Source organism: Sinocyclocheilus grahami, unplaced genomic scaffold (assembly GCF_001515645.1).
Source record: "Sinocyclocheilus grahami isolate Dianchi unplaced genomic scaffold, SAMN03320097.WGS_v1.1 scaffold95.1, whole genome shotgun sequence".
NCBI classification, from domain to species: domain Eukaryota; kingdom Metazoa; phylum Chordata; class Actinopteri; order Cypriniformes; family Cyprinidae; genus Sinocyclocheilus; species Sinocyclocheilus grahami.
Genome location: NW_015505274.1, coordinates 1171737 through 1191304, shown reverse-complemented (window position 1 = coordinate 1191304; position 19568 = coordinate 1171737). Strand labels below are relative to the sequence as shown.

The window sequence follows — 19568 nt, the reverse complement described above, 5'->3', positions numbered from 1 at the left end:
TTTTTAAGTTATTCAAGATTCAACAAGACACAATTTGTAAAAAAAAATGATTTGAAATGACTTGTACAGCCAATATGATTATAGTTTCTAAGTTGAATTAGGTGGACATTTCTACAGACATTTACATTTTTAGGTCTGTTCACAGCCCTGCTTAGATGAATTATCATAGCAAAAAAGTGACAAAAATATGAGATTGTTTGTTAATTATTTATTGAGCATACAAGTGAATACCCAAATAATTTTATATAAGCAAACATAGTATACATAATATAATAGAACCAAGTTTTGTAATAATACTTTAAGCTTTACATACATACACAGATAAAGTGACTATTCCATGTTTTAGGAAGTAAATCTTCAAATCATATGTACATTCCTTTACATACTTCATATTGTTCATTCACAATAAACATGCTTTGAGACCCACTGCTCTGATTGGGCTGCAGTGACACAAATCAGTCACTAAGTGGTGCTTGATCCCAGTGGATCCTTCATAGTGGCTAAAGTGAATGGGGTGATGTGGCTTTATCCTTAGTGGAATGGGACAAAACAATAGTATTTCATGCAAATATGAATAAAAGATACACTGACTACTGATCAACTTAAATGATAGTGTTTGATCAGATATAATGTGGCAGATATCCACCGTAAAAAAAGAGCCATCATTGTGTGAAAAGTAGTTCTGGCAATGAATTCAACATGAACATACGAAACAGCCCTTCCATTGCCATCGTTTTCACTTCAGTGCTGTCATAACTGAGTTCTGCAGGCGTCGTTCATCATATCTGACCACTTTTTCACCTTTAAGGAACCGTACAGCATCCGCTAAAGGTGAGAGTACTCAGGGCGGGCTTGGCATAGACAGACTTCTATGAGCCAGCCGCACTGAAGAACAGCCTGTGAGTCTGCAAACATCTTAGACGCTTCATGTATTCTCATAGCACCATGGTGGTAATGTGATGCAACAGTGAGGTCGGGTGAGAAACCTGTGCCAGTTGAGGTGGTGGAGGAGGGGGCGAGTGCGCCTGCAGCCCTACTACAGGCCCTGTGCTGGTTGGCCGGTGCCTGGCGCTCTTCTGGTGCGCCCGCAGCCCTGCCAACTGGGAATACGCGCTCTGGCAGACGTGGCACTTGTAGGGGCGCTCGCCTGTGTGGAGGCGCACATGGTTACGGAGGGTGGAGGACTGGCTGAAGCGGCGGTTGCAGAAACGGCAGACGAAAGGCTTGTCCAGAGTGTGTATACGCATGTGAGAGCGCAGGTTACTGCGGGAGTTGAAGCCGCGGTGGCAGATGACGCAGCGCATGCGGCAGGCGGTGGAGAGCGCTGTAGTGGAGGAGGTGTCGCACAGGTTGAATTCATCTGTGGAGAGAGGAGAGAGCTTGGTCAGCAGACAGAAGGGTCAGGGACTTCAAACAGATGCTAATGGGAGTTTTAACTAAGGCTATTGTAGCGCTGTGATAAAGATCAGCCTGAAACACACCCAAAGCCCTGAAGTGACTGAATTACTCACCATTTTTTTTATTCTTCTGCTGTTCATCCTCTATGCCAGGGACTCCTGGGATACCCAGGAAGGTGTTGTGGGAATTTCCATACCACACAAGCAGTTCCTGATCTGGAGGTATTGTCTGATAATGGAAAAAAAACCCCAACAACATATAAATATAAATGCATATATAAAATATTAAAAAACTTTTCAATTTGGAACTAAAATCAAAGTTTATTTACTTAAGTAAATAGATTATAAATAAAAAATACATATTTAAATAATAGATATTTTATAGAAATAATAGATTAATTAACTACCAAATTATAACTATCTATCTATCTATCTATCTATCTATCTATCTATCTATCTATCTATCAATCGATCTATCTATATTTTAGTATTTCAACTTACTTTAATGCTGCCTTACAATTTGAACAAAAATCAAAGAGTTTAATTACTTAAGAAAATCTAGTTGAATCTCTAAAAAAAAGAGAAATAATAAAAATGTAAATTTAGTTTAATTAATATAAACGATGTTAAATCAGTGGAATAATATTGTATTATGCAAGTACAACGACATGGAAATTCTAAATATAAAAATGATATATATTTTAATTATGACAACTTCAAGAGGTATAAAAAACGAACCTCCACTGCTTTGTAAAATATGCTGCTTCCTATCTGCACGACCTCCAGGTTCTGTTCTTGCTCGTTGCGAGCGCATTTGATGTAAGTCATCCAGCTGCGATGATCCTCTTGGCTGGCATCGATGAAATAGCGCACCGTGCCATCTTCGTTGAAAACCTGAGAACATCAAAAACGCTTGCCATGAGTCTCTGACTTTTACGAGGATAAACTCCAAAAAACGAGCCTATAAATGCGACACCTGTTGAACGTAGCTTACCTCCCACATGAGATTGTTGTTCTTGAAGAGATCCACATGCTCGGGTGAAATGACCCTCCCTGTGAAGGGACCCATCTCAGTGCCAGCTTTTATCCAGGTCTTGGAGAAGATGCCAAGTCCTTCTCCAGGAATTGAGCTCTGCGCAATGATGACTTCACTTGGCAGCACTAAACTGGAGAGTTTCTGGACCTCTGGAGGTAGAACGTAGCAAATAAAGCAGAAGGTTAATTTGGAACATTTAGTTTAAATAATAAAATCAGGAAACGAATACGGTAAAAAAAAAACTTGAAATGACGCAAACTATTTGCAAGCACATTTATATCAAAAGAAAAAAAAAGAAGGAAATTAGTTATAGTGTAAATTTGGAACAAAATGCTTTAAATAGTCTTTTATATTGTAAACTATTATATTTTATTCAAGGCCCATATAAAGGAACGCGCAACGTGTCCATCAGTAAGACACAAATAAATGTCAAACGCGTCTTTACGTTTAAGAATTCAGCAATTTTCTACGCTTTAAATGTGACGAGGCTATATATTCATAGGCAAGAAATAGCTTATTCCGTATTCATTATCCTTTCAGAAACTTTGTAGCATTAAATGTGTGCTGAAAGAAACGAGAACTTTCTTTAAACGGCCCAGGAATTTCTGACAAAACGCAGAAAGGGAGATTAGCTGCTTGACATGGTGTGAATAGCGGTAGAATCAGCTTTCACGGCATATTAACATCGGGACGGAAAACTTTAAATGCGCCTGAGAGGAGAGAAAAGTGTCAAAGCGGGGGAGTGGAGACTGTCCCGAGCTGATGAATGACGGGCTTTTCTCTGTCTAACGTCCTGGCTTCACTGGCAACTTTCTCAGGTCAAGCACAACGTTACGCTCATGATTTTAATAGCCTTATTTAAATAAGTTTCACTTTGTCAGTAAGTGACTGTAGGCTTTGCAACGCTTAAATCTCGATTTTATGATATGCATTTAGAATAATTGTTAATTTCGCATATATTCTTGTGCGATATATTTAATGACTTTTAAAGGGTTTTCTTTTTTTGAAGGAATTTCTGCCACTAATCTTTCTGTTGAAGTTCGTCTTGAGCAACCCAAATTGTCTTTCGGCCCACAGGCACATTAAGCTAACCATTAAATGTCCTACAGACGTTTTAAACAAAACAGTAAAAACATTATTAGCTTCCAATGTGTAAATAATGTATAGGAAAGCAACACAAATGAGACTTGTCGATAAACATCCCAGAACTTGAGCAACTGTTGACATCTCCAGGTGAAGGCGCAAGCGGCTAATCGAGTATATCAGTCAGATATCAGAAAACAAGAACCAAGGCATATAAGTAACTATCGTGATGTAGAAAAAGTGGCCTTTTGTGTCTTTAACTTTGACCGATATATTTTCTTCCTGAGTGGAACCGAAGTTCTTAATTTTGAACTACAGCATTCATCATTAGATCAATAATTATATGAATTCATTATTCATTTATTACAAATATTGTACAATTAATTATAGGCAATTACTGCGTAATTTCCCATCTAATGGCACCTGTGACTGAACACAAGCACAAACATTACGTTTCTGTTCTTTTCTATTAATGTTAAATGTCCAGAACTCAGTAATCATATCGAAATTAAATTCGCATAAACAATCTGAATAGGCTTTAATGATGTGCTTTGGAGTACGAAAATTTGCAAAGCCGTCTGGGTCAAGTATATCTTTTATTCAATCTTTTTCAGGCCGAAGTAATTTAATATTCATGGATGTTAATTTAAAGTCTTTTAGTATTGTGTGAGGTGTATATGGGCTTTTTTTCTGAATAGCCCCTTGCCTTTCCCCCTCTTTCTCCAGGGTTGATGGACTGAGACAGAATGGGCAGTTTCCCCCCTTTCCAACAGGGAGGACATCTTTATTCCTTCCCCGGCTTGCGGGTTTCCTATTCAGCTCTCTTCAAAATAATGCCAGCTGAATGAATAGTGCTGCAAATCAATCTTTCATGGTGTTTTTGAGGGCAATTTGACATCCATGCACTCTTCTTTTCTTTGAGATAAGTACAAGGGGATTGCCCGAAAAAAATCTGGACAAGGATGGGGTCTGGCGAGTGGGGAACTTCCAAAGGGAGATGCGAGGAGAGCGCTGAGGAGAATATAGGTGAGTGATAGGGCAAGAAAAAAGATTAGGACTCAACAGCTGCTTTTGGGGGGCTACCCTCCCTCCTGTCTTTTCTTTTTCTTCAGGGGTTTCACCCTCCCTGCTGAATTGGATTTGCACAAGTACAGATTGATTTGTTTTTATTGCACTATACTGGTTTCATAAATAAGAGCAAACTTAGCCTGCATGGGGTGAGAGATGCAGTCATGTTTTTCTCTTTTTAGAAATACTCTGGGGTTTTGCGATTAATATCGTGATGGAACTGACAGATCATATCTCAAGCATTTTAATTAAACCATATTATCATCTGAGGAAATGTAAGTTTGGTATAACGTGCAATGACACTGGCATGCGATTTGAACTTTCTTTAGCATGAATTGATTATTTGGAGGATATGACTGTATAGATCAACATGCGTTTCTATACGTCGATAAGGACAGTTTCCCCAAAGTGATTTTAAACTTATGAAGATAAAAAGCGAATATTCGTTAGTTTGGAAAAATGTTATGACTAATGTAAAAGCTGCATGCATAGCTTATCAAGTGGCGACAGAGCTTGTACAGCATGCGATGATAATTAACAGACGGCAAATCAATGTTCTATGAAATAATCAGATGCTGAGAATGGCGTGGAAATAATTGTGAGTTCAATAACAGGGTGATAAAGAAACTTGCTGCTGCGCGTAATGCCTTTTGCATTCATGGCCTTCGTCTGTCCCGCGCGTCTCGGTTGCACAAAGCTGCAAGCTGTTCCGCGGTGCTTTTATCACAACAGAAAGGAGACAAAAATCCCACAATAATGGAGATTTGCAAATGTTTTTCTATTGATTTGACTCAATGAACACTGGATTTTTAGGGCAAGGAATAAGAGAGGACTTGGGCTGGAAAGCTGAATTGGGAGCGTGGAGGAGAGAAATGGTTTTTATATGGCTGGATAAAATTTAATTAGCGTAGTACAGCTCTTGAAGGACAATAGAGGACTCAATATGTACCCAATCTGAATCTCATTGGGGATCCAGACCGCAGAAAGTCAAAAGAACTGGAGAGAGAAAAGCAAGCTTTGAGAAAGGGAAGGAGCGAGGCAGACGGCAGGTGACTGGCACGCGTAAAAACAAGAGGGACACTTTTGGCACACTGCTGATTATTTGAAAGAGAGAGAAGACAAAACAAAAATAGAGGTTTCTTCAGGTTTGGCCCACTTAGACCAGCTGAGACTAGGGAGTGAATAGACAACAGAGACCAGAGGGGGTCTGGAAAGCAAACAGAAAACGCGAACAAGCCGAGTCACATCACACAAGTGCTTATGGGAATGTGCCCAAATGGTGGAAGAAAACCGTGGCCAAGAGCAGATATCACGCGAGTATTATGTATATTCATCGTCTGTGTTCGTACAGTGCAAATCAAAGCTCTTATTGAGCTATGGATATTGCAGGAGCACGTGCGCAATTTCCATGGAGAGATTTAAGGGACCAAAGCATCTGGCTCGCTGCCGCTAATATAGATTGACGCTTGGATGAAGAGGAAAATGTTTCTGTTTATCTAAGACATTAGTAAACGCCTGTTTTGTGTCCAGAACTGTGGCGTACTAATTAGGCTTTTTGGTCATCCAAATGGCTTAATGTTTCAAATATCGACAATATAATGATTTTATTTGTTTCTTAAAAATTATTAATTTAGAAAGAAAAATAAGCACTACCTGTTTCACAGTCCCATAAATAAAGTATTGACAAACGTCTGTGTGATTTCACAAGCAGCAAGCAAAGAAAAAGTGTTTTAATGCGTGGCTCTTCAAATTGCGTGTAGGAATTGAAAGAGTGCGTTGCACTGGGAATATTATTTTCCCTTTCAGATTTGAGTTGACATTATGTTATAGACTAGTGTGAAACTTGCGTCAGATTGTATTATCACTCAGTTAATCGTTTGGTGTTTAAATAATTTGGAATTAACTAGACACACAAGACGTTAATGACAACTCAGACGTTAGTGTAACCAACATCGACACAATTTGACTATGTACTATATATGTTTTAAATGAATAGACATTTAAAAACTAAACGTTAATACAGTTAGTTAAAATAGTTAATATTTTTTCAGATAGACAGTAAATGCATATTAACTGGGAGAGAGGAAGTGAATTGATGCTGGGTAACAGAGTACCACAGGTGACAGACAGATGGCAGAAATGCTTTATTATTATTATTATTATTAATTATCGAAATTACAATATTTATCTTATTATTCATTATTACAGTGCATTGTCAGGCTAGCAGAATATACCCGAAGCTCTTCCCTGTGTCTTAAGATTTCTTGATCTAAATATGATTCTATAGTGGCAAGCACATGCTGTATGTATCTACATAGATGATTACTTTTATTATTTTACAGAGAATACATTTAGGACAGATCCAGGTGAAATAAATTCTTACATTTTAACAGAGACAGTACGTGCCAATTGAAAACCAATGATTTAATAGCTTTTCACTAATTAATATTGAAAGCCTATAGGCACCTTCCAAAAATCCTTGATATTTTTTATTCATGATACAGTGTACCGGTATAGCTCCAATGATCAGCCAATCAGCATGCTCTAAATGTTCACAGACAGTGATTTGCTGTTAATGATGGCAGTTTCTTTCAGCTTTAGTAATTGTATTATTAGTTGACTCATCTCTGTGTTCAATACAGACTGATTATTCTATAAAGTGGCTGTGAACTGCGGAATGAAGTGTTGTATGGGGACATTTGCCCTGGTATTATCTTTTCTCTAAAGTAGATTACAAAATATAAACAATCAATGAAGTGTGGATTCTTCCGAGTAGATTTTAAAAGCTTATCAGTAATGGGAATAAAGACCGGAATGACCTGAAAAGGAGCAGAATTTGAAAACTGCTGCTGACAGAGGAAGTGGGAGATAGAGACAGGTCTCCCGGTGGGTGGAGACCACAATATGCACCAACAGCGGATTTGGCAAATCAGTGTGACACAGTTCATAGTGTGAGCAACCAGCAAAGCCTGTAGCTCTGCTGTTTCTATGGTCTGAATAATAAGGTATTTAAAATGGAATTATGAGACTCAAGAACAATATTCTTACTCATGTTTTTATTTAATTTTTAAAAAAAGCTTCAATTTGTAGCAGTCTAACAAGTAGCACAGCAGTGTATTTGTGATCAGACATGTCACTAAAACAATAACGATGAATTGTTTCCTTCCTGTTTAATTGGCACAATTTAATTGAAACATTTTTATGTTCATTTGAACAGTATTAAGGTTTAGTTTACTCAAATAATGGAAATTCTGTCTTGCTGTTCCAAACCAGTATCACTTTCTTTCTTCTGTGGAACACAAAAGAAGATATTTTATAGAATGTTGGAACCATTCTGGTGACTATTGACTTTCATTGCATGAACAAAAATGTAATTCCTTAAATTATCTTCTTATATATTCCATAGAAGAAGGAAAATCATACAGGTATGGAATGACAAATTGATGACAGAATTAAAATTTTTGGGTGAACTATCCCTTTAAGAAATATCCACATACAGTACATACAAATATAGTGGGTAAGAGAGGGGTCCCAAACATTCTTAACAGACATAAAGCCCCCGCTTATAGTTTTCAATTCACCGAGACCCATTTGATACACTGTACAGCAACCTGTTACACTTACAAAATTCAAGGTGAGAGTACAAGGATAAGCAGCAGTAAAGACCGAACACATCCGAAACATGAAGACGTGATGGCAATAAAACATGACCCACATCATTCTTGCAGATAAGTGATGGCAACAGCACACAATTCCCTTTGAGAGATAATTGCATTAAAAGAAAAGGTAAATGCTTGTAAAAAGTAAATATGGCTTTTTAACTGATGTCTGCATTTACATAATTCACCTATCATTTTGCAAAAAGGGAGAAAAAGGCATAGCCCACTTGGGCATTGTAGTCATTCGAGTGATCTTGACATTTTACTGGGAGAAAAGTCGCTGCATCAAATGATCTCAAAACAAAAGACCTCTTAGTCCACACAATAGTCCACTTACAGCTTTTCCTAAAGTTTTTTTTCTCCCTGCACATGTCAATTTTGTGACTAATGCATTTAAGAATTAAGACTGAATGTAGTGGATAGAGGCCAATTATGGTCAGAAAAAAGCAAAAAGTAAAAGCAAAAACATCTTCTCCCACTAGAGCCTAAATTTTTAATCAGTGGTTATCTATCTAAAGGTCAGAGAAATAAATGCAGGCTCATCAGTATTTACCCTTCCACTTAAGAAGATATTTCCTGAAATAATCCATCTGCTTTTATGACAGTGTGGCACCACTCTCCCTACTTGCACTATTCAATTAAGGGACACCTTCTGGGTCATTACCCAATAATTACTCATTTGCTACTGATGCCAAATGTGCTTTTGGCAATGGGCTCTGTGTGTCTATTACTGCAGAGCGTGTACAGTACAGCTGCCCCGGCAATTCCCATGCTGACACCCTCATAACACGGCCTTTCTCTCAGCTTCCTGTCTCAAACTTTTCAAATGGCCACTTAGCGCTCATGCATAGGACATCAATTTTAAGTTGTTGTCATCTGATGTGTAATTACTGGTAAAGACTTGATGGCTGACATCATCGTCAGCCTGACCGCAGATGCTTCGCTTATAATGAGCTAGGCATTAAGACAGGAGGAAACATGCTTGCGTATATCTATACATTCTTAAAAATAAAGGCTGCAAAAGGCAGATATCACAGCAACACCGTAGAAGATTTTAGGACCATTTTGGGTTCCCAGAGAACCTTTCAGTCAGCAGTTCTTACAAAAAACAAACAAACATTTTTTTAGTCTGATTTACAGTAATAGTTCCACTACACTCTTAAAAATAATGGGTCTTTATTGACATCCATGGCTCCATGAAGAACCTTTTACATCCGTATAACCTTTCCTTTCTACAAAAGGTTCTTTATAGTGGAAAAAGGTTCTTTAGATTATTAAAATATTCTTCACACTAAGAAAAACATGGTTATTTTAAGATTTGTTCACTGAAGGTTTTTCAATTCAAATTTTTTTGAGCGTGTACAAAAAACTTTTGTCTAATGGAAAGGCTCCATGGATGTAAAGTTCTTCTTGGAACCATCAATGCTTTGGTTTAAAAACTTTTTAATGAGTAGTCAATGTTTTCTCAAAACCATATACTTTTTGGTTTTGATTTCACTTTAACATAATACATTTTAAATAAATGTTTAATATGCTGAGACTTCTATAAGTCATTCAAAGTTTAATTTCCCTAAAAAGGGCTGGGGTGTCCAATAAACATTTGCAAACAGCATCACAAAGTTGCATAGTTGCAGTTACAAAAACCTAGTTACATGCTTTCCAGTGTCCTGTCCCTTATACAAGCAGAAACATATAAATAATAAAACAGGAATAGAAATCATAGTAAAAGTAATAATATAATATCAAATTAAATTCCAACACTGAATACAGAAAAACAGATGCTTTCAAAATTACACAGAGCATAATCAGCACACACAAAAATACTGCTCCAAAAGTAAACCTGGACTTAATTGTTTAGAAAAAAATTTCTTCCTGATTTGAACTCGTGTGTTGTTCCGGTGTAATTAATAGGTATATTATGCATTAAGCAATCACACCACAACATCAGGCAGCTAATGTTTTATGGTCAAGTATGGTATTGGTATTTTTAAAAACCAATTTGACATAAATGTGAGGTATATTTATATATATTAAATAAATTTGTCAGAAGCACTTTATTTTACAGTCCTGTTCCGATTGTACATACTATGTACTTATTATAGCAATTACAATAACTGGGTAATAACTAGGTACTAACCCTGAACCTACCCCTAAACCTAACCTAAGTTCCCTTTCAGTCGGTCACTCCCGACGTCACGTTGGATGACCGACGAAATTGGGACCTCGCTTAGAGGGACCAATCTACTTTGAGTGTAAACTAAACGAGCCAATGCACATTGGCATGCGATTATTGCATCCAGCTGCTGCTGATCACAGCGTGAGTATAAGTAGGCAGCAGATGCAGCGCATATTCAGCTTTTCGCTTCGGAGCCGAGCGATCACATCGTTCTGCTCCTGACTACTCTACTGAGAGAAGAAGACTGAACGAGTTCAGCGCGCTCTCGGAGAGCTCTTCGTGTTGGCGGTACGGCACTTCAGTGGTGGTGGTTTCCCATGTCGAGTGGGTTGCACACATCAGGCTGCACTACCCCCTGTTTGTGTTGCAGATGATCATCTCCCCTGTGCGCCTCAGCATGCTAAAAGAGCTTTTTCCCCTAAAAGAGCAATTTCGGGTGCATCTTTTTAAAGGCGACATTGCTTGGCAAACTTGACGTTACGTCTTTGTAAAGACGATGTGGGCCTTGCTAAAGACAACGTATCACCCGGGCGTTCTGGATGCGGTCGTTACCTGGCACTGGGTGATGGTCACGATCGCTGCCTCTCGTGCCTGGGCATGAAGCACGCTGAGGTGGCTTTCATGGAAGGCTCATGCACCCATTGCGGGGGTATGACCATCTCGGAGTTGCGGACTTGCGAACTTGCGTTACCTGCAAGGGGGGCGGAGTGCCCGTGCCACTGCCTAGATCTGGGGTTCCCTCTGATGGCAGCCGGGGGCGTCCTTTTTGTGGCAGTGGGCAGACTGGTCTTACGGTCACGGTGAGGAATTCCCCTCCGGGGATGCCCAAGCCCGCCGGCACTTTGAAACGCACAGTTGCTGTGCAAGGTCAGGGAGGACGAGGAGCAGGTCCTGCTGGTGGCCCCCTATTTGCCTTCCCGGACCTGGTTCCCAGAACTAATGCTCCTCGTGACAGCCCTCCTTGGCCGATTCCTCTGAGGAAGGATTTACTGACTCGGAGAGGGGGCACCCTTTGGCACCCACTTCATGTCCGGTCCCTGGACGGGATGCACAGGTTCTGAGTGGCCTACCCCAAGAGGTAGTTGACACCATCACTTCAGCGAGAGCGCCTACGCTTGAAGTGGAACCTGTTCATTGAGTGGTGTTCTTCTCGCCGAGAAGACCCCCGAAGATGCCCGATCGGAGTTGTGCTGTCCTTTTTGCAGCAAGGGTTGGAGCGAAGGCTGTCTCCCTCCACCCTGAAAGTGTATGTCACTACAATCGCTGCTAACCACGACCCCGTAGAAGGAGGTCGTTGGGGAAGCATGACCTGGTCGTCAGGTTCCTTAAGGGGGCGAGAAGTTTAAATCCTCCCCGGCCCCCCTCTATTCCCTCATGGAACCTGACTCTGGTGCAGGATCTACTGACTCAGAGATGGGGCACCCTGTGGCATCCGTGTCCAGACCTCTGGAAACTTAATGTCTTGTCCCTGGACGGGACGGGACGGGACATGGAGGTTCTAGGTGATCTACCCCAAGAGGTAGTGGCCACCATCACTTCGTCACGAGCACCGTCTATGAGACACGCTTACACCTTGAAGTGGAACCTGTTCGTCGAGTGGTGTTCCTCTCGTTGAGAGGATCCCCGAAGATGTCCAATCAGAGTCGTGCTCTCCTTCTTGCAGCAAGCGTTGGAGCAAAGGCTGTCTCCCTCCACCCTTAAAGTTTATGTCGCTACTATCGCTGATCACCACCCCCCCGTATGGAGGTCGTTGGGGAAGCATGACCTGGTCGTCAGGTTCCTTAAGGGGGCGAGAAGTTTAAATCCTCCCCGGCCCCCCTCTATTCCCTCATGGAACCTGACTCTGGTGCTCACGGCACTACAGCAGGGCCCATTGGAGCCTTTTTGCAGGCGGTTGAGCTGAAGTGCCCAAGGTTCTCTCTACTCCCTTCAGGGATCAGGTGGTGAACCTCCAAGCGCTGCCCTCGGAGGAGGTAGACCCAGCCCTAGTTTTGCTCTGTCCTGTCCGAGCCTTCTTAATTCGTGGACCGATATCTTTTTCCCACGTCACGTAGTTCTGTCAAAATAAAGGACAGGTAACGAATAACCAAGTATGTGTGTGACATGCAGAAATGCATGCCGTTTTATTAAAGGAATTTTAAAATATAACTTTTTTTTTTAATGGTGTGACAAATATTTATTGTATATTTGATATTTAGCATATAAATCCATGTAGCCTGTCGACCACTTTTATTGCTCCGATGCAAAGTAAACCACCTTTTCTTTATTTCAATATAACATTTGATTCATATTATAAAAATAATACTGCACTGCAGTTAAATGTGTAGAAACCTAGAATATGATGTAGTACTGCAGTATAGAGTAAATTCCCTGAAGGAGGGAACGGAGACGTCATGTCCCGTCGCCACAGCTCCTGTACCACCGCTGAGTGGCCGGGTCACCGGCTCGGCTCCTCAGCGAAAACCTGAATATGCGCTGCATCTGCTGCCTACTTATACTCACGCTGTGATCAGCAGCAGCTGGATGCAATAATCGCATGCCAATGTGCATTGGCTCATTTAGTTTACACTCGAAGTAGATTGGTCTCTCTAAGCGAGATCCCAATTTCGTCGGTCATCCGACGTGACGTCTGCGTTCCCTCCTTCAGGGAACGAAGGTTACCATACGTAACCGAGACGTTACCTTATACTACAGTACTTTCTGGGGTAATTACACTGTAGGTACACTGAAAGTACACCAATTTGTCTTAAGAAATTATTTTGGTCAATCACTTCTGCATTATTACTGACATAGTTTTTGTTTGGAAAAATAGACATAACTAGAAAGTTACTTTCTCCGAACATTGTGCAGTGGTGTTTAAGAAGAGAATTACATCATTGTAGTGGAAATGCACAGGGGAGTGTTTGAGAAACCTCTCTAAAATAATAATTACTTTTTCACAATTTTGTTTGAAAAATGACACTTCTTTTATCCAAATGTAAAAAAATGGCAATTTCCAAATTCAAATTAATTTGGAACATAACTTATCTACACTAGGGTGTCCTCTTGGTATTCATTGGCATGCATTGCTTCATTCTACAAATTGCTGCCGGTTGTTATGCAAAGGTGAATATAAAAAGAGTGTTGAGTGTTTCTGTTCCAACACGGCCTGATAAAAGGCCTGTGACTCCTCTCGACATTTTCCACTAACATCCATGAAAATCAGAGACAAAAACAGACAGTGGTCCCAGCCTGGAAGAGAAAGACCATTTCAGGAACACCAGCAGCGTATACCACCCCCATCACGACCTATGTGCGGGGGTTGTATTTCAACAACAAGCAAAACAGAACCGATTCAGCAGGGGTTATAAAGGGAAAAAATCCAGGAGCGCCCCCCACACACACACCCCTTTTTCAGCTTGGCAGATTGTGCGTATTCATGAATCGGATTCCCCTTTCTGTGAAAAGTCCCTCAAAGACCAGACAGCACCCTCTTCAACGGGCCAGGCTTGAAAAGAGTCAGCCAGAGATGTCCGAACATCAATTACATGTTTGTTCACTTTTGGGTGACACACAGTTGACCCAGGGTGAACTTACACTGAAAGGGCTTTAAAAAAAGCCTCCTCCTCCTGTTGGCCCTCTCCCAGTGCCAATAGACTACCCTCGGGCCATTAACCCATTGTCAACCAAATGCAACTTCTGCATTAATGAAGCCATTATGAGGTCTACAGTCAGAGAATGAGAGAAATAAAGACACCGACTATTCAATTCATAGAGTGGGCCTTGGCAAGAGGACATAATAAGAGACTCTCAATGAAGCAGGCTAGGGGTGCCACAAGAGAAGGGAGCCTGGGCGGACATCTGCGTGAAGGAATGTCACATGGCTAAGTCGCAAAATCAGCCCGTTCACGAGGATTCGGCTATGTGCAAAGGCGATCCGTTTCGAGTATTTGGCAGAGGTTTTGTGCAAAAGTGCATTTTAGCAGTTCATGACTTCCCTGGGAATGGAAACCGCAACCATGGCGTTGTCAGAGCAACGCGCTCCCAGTTGAGCTACCTCTAGGTTTGCATTATCACGACAACAATGAAAATTATCTACAGCAACCTGAGTGCTTTGGATGTGCTCTGCAAATGTAATATTCTTGACTCCGATTCAAAGACTTCCGTGCGAAACTAGAGCGCCCAACCGGCATGGCAGTCTGACGAGGGTGGGTCCAGCATGGTGCTGGCTGCGTGCAGTGTCGTAAAGACATTAATCACCTCAGCGAAAAGATCCGCTGACAGCACCCAGACCGGCCGACTTCCAGCCATATTGGCCTGTTTCTTATGTTAATGCAAGGATGGGGCCCTCTAAAACCAGGTCTATTTGTCCCATTCACTTCCACACAGAAGGCACTTGACATTTCTATTGCTCGCCTTTTTTTCTTAACTATCATAGTTGGAGCTGCTGCCCATCCATCCATCCCTGCCTTCCAACACAAACACGGCCACCACCACTCATTGCACACTCACTGCGACCAACGGCCCGTCCCTAAATGGTCAATGACTTTTAAATAGCAGGCAATAGAGTGTACGTGAATGGCAAATCAGCTAATTTGACTCTGTCATTCACTCATTCGAGTCCATCGCCTTGAAAACGGCTTTCATTTAAAGCCTGAAGCAATCTTCCAGATGATTGAGGGCTGTTATTATCAACCTCAAACAATTAATGTCACATTACTTTACATGCATTATCCCCTTCATTAAGCACTTTACGAAGGGAACAAATGGTACTTTTAAAAGCCATATATACATGAGCTGAGAGAAAGAGAATGAAAGTCTGAGAGAGAGAGTGGGAGAGAGAGAAAGAGACAAAGATACACACACACATACTGGCCACCCAGGTGTATAGTACTCATTATAAAACTTAAAATGAATTTCTTGTTCTGGGAAAATATTGAAGCTCTACAGGAAGAATTAACATCATAAAACCATTTCAGGCCTCTCAAGCTTATGCTAGAAAAGTCAATTTAATAAAATGTTACTTAGAAGTAGTACAATACATAAGCAATGGTGAAACATAGTCAGTATCGTTTAGGTACGTGTTTAGAAGGTTGCGCAGTGAGATTCTCCGTACGTGTTTTGAAGAGTGATAGGAATTCATAAGACGACTCTACTGATATCAGCTTGTCAATACATTGGGTAAATTTGAAGTAGGTTTCGTTTGTACCGTCTCAAGCTGGTTACCCACTGTGAAAGCAGAATGAGAGAAAAAGATGATGAGACCGATCAAGAAAATGATTGGACAATATTGTAAGTTAATCTAACTTTTCACCTCTCTTAAAAAACTTAATACAAAAACAAATTCCGTAGCTGTCAGGCCAAAACACCAAATTGAAAGTGTATTGATCCAGGACAGATCTGATGAAAATGGAATGAAATGGCTACGTCAATATTTTCTATAAAAGACTCTCAGTTGGGAGCTCGGTGCAACAGTGGGTTCAGAATACAAGAAAGACTCTCCCTAATACTCATAGACTGAAGAGCTAGCTGATAATATCTTAGCCTTCCTTGTCTTTCATTTTTGGCAGTGGGTAATGAATCTTTGTGAATATTAAATTTAACAACTGAACAATAAACGGATGAATGTGCCAAAGATGCAATGTGCCAAACATTAACAAAATTCTTCAGGTTAAAAATGAATTCAAATGCTTTCAGGTGTCAGCGAAACCATCATAGTTATCCCATGAAGGAATTGGCACAGCATCTCTGAGGTAGCGTAAAAAAATAAAAACAAATCCAGGCTAGTTATTGAACCTCAACATGGAGATGCAGTTTAATAAATGATAAAATATACTAAAAGAATGTGTCAGAAAGAATGTGCAGCTGATTATCTCTAGAATTAATCACAGTTTGTAAAACAAAACAAAAAATGTTGATAAATCACTTTTAAGAGAGTCTATGATGCCATATTGAGTATGCTATTGAGAATGAATTGTTCACTCTTGCATTATTTTCAGTGTCAATCGGCAGATAATAGAGTAGTATTTAACCTGGAACATCTATTTAAACTGCTCATTTTACCATTTTGACTATGTGAGAGAATACATCTGAGAAAAAAAGCTCGCAAAAATATTTAAATAAGGTTTTAGGAGAGCTTTGAGACGCTTGCTGTTCAGGAATGTCTACAGTAGACTCTCTGAAAGGATTTTGGCTGTGTGTATAATCTCGCCTTTGAAGCCCGTCGTGTTACCTTCATCACGACATGAACTTAATTTAATCCAGTGGATACTTCACTGAACTTTCACAGACATTATGGCATGGTTCCTCAGTCCCCTCTCCCATGGAGTCTATTTACCTACAATAGGAAATAATTCAGAGCCTGGGGATCATAGATGAAAAGATCAGTGCCAGTGGACAGTGCCATCACATCGCACAATAGTGTATGTCACTCACGGCTAACTTTGAGCCTCTTTCCATTTCTCTTTGAATATTTAGGATCTCTTTGTCTCAACAGGACAAGTGGTGCAAGAGTTGGCAAACCCCTGTATTAGCCAGACGCTCCCTTCTTCAACTGTTTGCCATTTCAAGGTCATTTCTGCTGAAAGGACTCCAGCATGGCTGGGACTTAATGGATGGCCCGACAAATAAAAATCTCTGCATACCAACTGTCACTTTTTACTGTTTGTCTTTGAGTGCCGAGCGCACATTGCGTAAAATGATTTTAAGAGGATTTAAATACATTTTAAACATTGGTAAATACCAGGGATTTATAAGTACTCCAGTGGAGGGCTTTTTTATGCTGGCATACTTGCATTTTATACTTTACTCAATATACATATTTGTTTTGTGGAGATCAATTGAGGCAAGGCACAAGATGTATGAATTTGCAAGAAATTAATACATTAAATGAATGACTTTAATAAATAAGTGGATAATTTCAAATCATTCAAACTTGTCAAAACCGGCAAATACCTGCATCCATTTTTGAGAACCTGTATATTGTCGTGCTTAATGAGTCGTATTCAAAGAAAGTATAATTCTCTGACATCCCTGAGCAGTTGAAAACACTGCTTTCCACCTGTCCGTATGTCTTACAGGTTTAATTAGCCAGAGAATGTCAGCATTCAAACCCTCCAGGTGAGTCATTACTCTAGCTAACCTGGCAGTCCTTTCCTTTTTTTAAATGCTCCACTTCTAAAATTAAAGCTTGTGACATTTCTCTCAACATATATGACTGGAAAAAAGACACCTCTATAGGTTCAGCTGAATGTTACAACATCCATTTTAAATGTATTACTGTCACTAGCTAAAAATGTCAGCTAATATGGATAAAGACTCCTACAGTATGCATTACAAGAAAATATCGGTAACACTTTACAATAAGGTTCCATTAGTTAATGTTAGTTAATGCATTAACTAACATGAACAAAAAAATCAACAATACATTTATTACAGTATTTATTATTCTTTGTTAATGTAAGTTAATGAAAATACAGTCATTCATTGTTTGGTCATGTTGATTCACAGTTAACACAGTTAACATTAACAAGCACAACTTTTGATTTTAATAATGCATTAGTAAACATTGATTAATAGATTAATAAATAATAAAGATGAATAAATACGGTAGAAGTATTGCTCATTCTTAGTTCATGCTTACTAAAGTAGTTAACTAACGTTAACTAATGAACCTTATTGTAAAGATTTACCAAAATATATTTTCATATCAGTCAAAAAATAATCCAGAAGCAATGTGGTTCTCAACTCATTTTAAGTGTAATTTATAGACATGGTAAAGTCAAGTTAATTATTAAAATCATACTCAATGACCTTTTTTAAAATTAATATACATTTTGTATTTGTATTTTTACGTTTTTTTTTGTTTAGTTTAAATTTTTTTTTTAAATATATTAGCAACCCAATTAAAAAATCCTTATTGGGCAGATAAAATATGTAAAACATATATTTTAAAAATCCTTATCCAGTACACCATGAATTATCGGGTAGATAAATATCTTGAAACAAATCCTTATACAATATGTATATATACAGAGCTGGGTAGATTACTTACAAACTGTAGTCTGTTACTGATTCCAAACAAAAATTATAGTTGCTAACGTTATCCAAATTCATTACATATTTTAGGTAATATAATCAGACTACTTTTTGATTAATTTTGACCAAACCCGTGTATCACATTGATTTAATTAGGATAATCTTGTACCATACTGATATAACAATGCAAAGAAAATATATTCCATTCATTGTTATTAACAACATAATGTGCATTAAACATTACATTACGTCACGGTTTCCCAAACTGGGGTTCGTGAAGGAACTGCAGGGCATTCGTGAATTTAATGAAAATCTAATAATTAAGGAAATATTAAAAATTAAAAATTAAAATAAATAATTTTAAAATAACATCAAATAAAACACTTACTAAAAAATGACATTTTATTTGTTTACCTGAATGCCATGCGGCCAGAGAACCATGAACATGCAAATGTGTTACTTAATTATTAATTTATCTCAGTGGACTTTAAGTAAATATATTAGGTGCAAGAGGTTCAGATGATGAAAAAGTTTGGGAATCCCTGCATTACATGTAAATAAGTGAATTTGTGCATTTTAATGTGTTTGAAAGACAAAAGCCTTCCAACGGCATAGTAATACATGGTTAAGCAACCTACAGAGTGATAATTCAAATAAAAATGTATGTTTTCATAAATCAGTAGTTGATGCAATGTTGAAATGCAGAGAAAACACTTCAAACTGAAATGGTTTTTGTAAATCCAGAGGTCAAATTTTAAGTGGCCTCTCATTTTTCTGTGTAATTAAAGCCACCTGACTACTGACTGCATGATCTTTCTGTGAATGTCCACAAAACTGGAAGACTTTCTGAATCTAGGCTACTTTAGAAAGGAACATTTAAAAGATGAAAAAGAGGAATTATGGAGAATCAATAAATTATGACTGATTTATTGCTATTGTGTGTAATCATACAATCATGCAATCAAAAAAACAGTAACTGTAATCTGATTACGAATATTTTAAAATGTAATTTAATCTAATTACAAGTACTTCATTTTTGGAATCAGATTATGTAATCCAGATTACATGTAATCAGTAATCAGTTACTACCCAGCATTGTGTGTATATATATATATATATATATATATATATAT

At 39.0% G+C, this 19568-nt stretch overlaps 1 protein-coding gene across 1 annotated transcript in view; it reads right to left on the bottom strand.

The window, feature by feature from the left end:
- Positions 1–856: 856 nt before the first annotated feature.
- The window catches only part of LOC107587711 (PR domain zinc finger protein 12-like), a 38189-nt gene continuing 19477 nt past the window's right edge, over positions 857–19568 (bottom strand). The window contains exons 2-5 of the mRNA XM_016275593.1: positions 2392–2580; positions 2136–2291; positions 1512–1626; positions 857–1360 (exon numbers count right to left, since the gene is read on the bottom strand). Of these exons, the coding sequence (XP_016131079.1) occupies positions 936–1360; positions 1512–1626; positions 2136–2291; positions 2392–2580 (885 nt within the window). The 3' untranslated portion in view covers positions 857–935. The remainder of the gene's footprint in view (positions 1361–1511; positions 1627–2135; positions 2292–2391; positions 2581–19568) is intronic.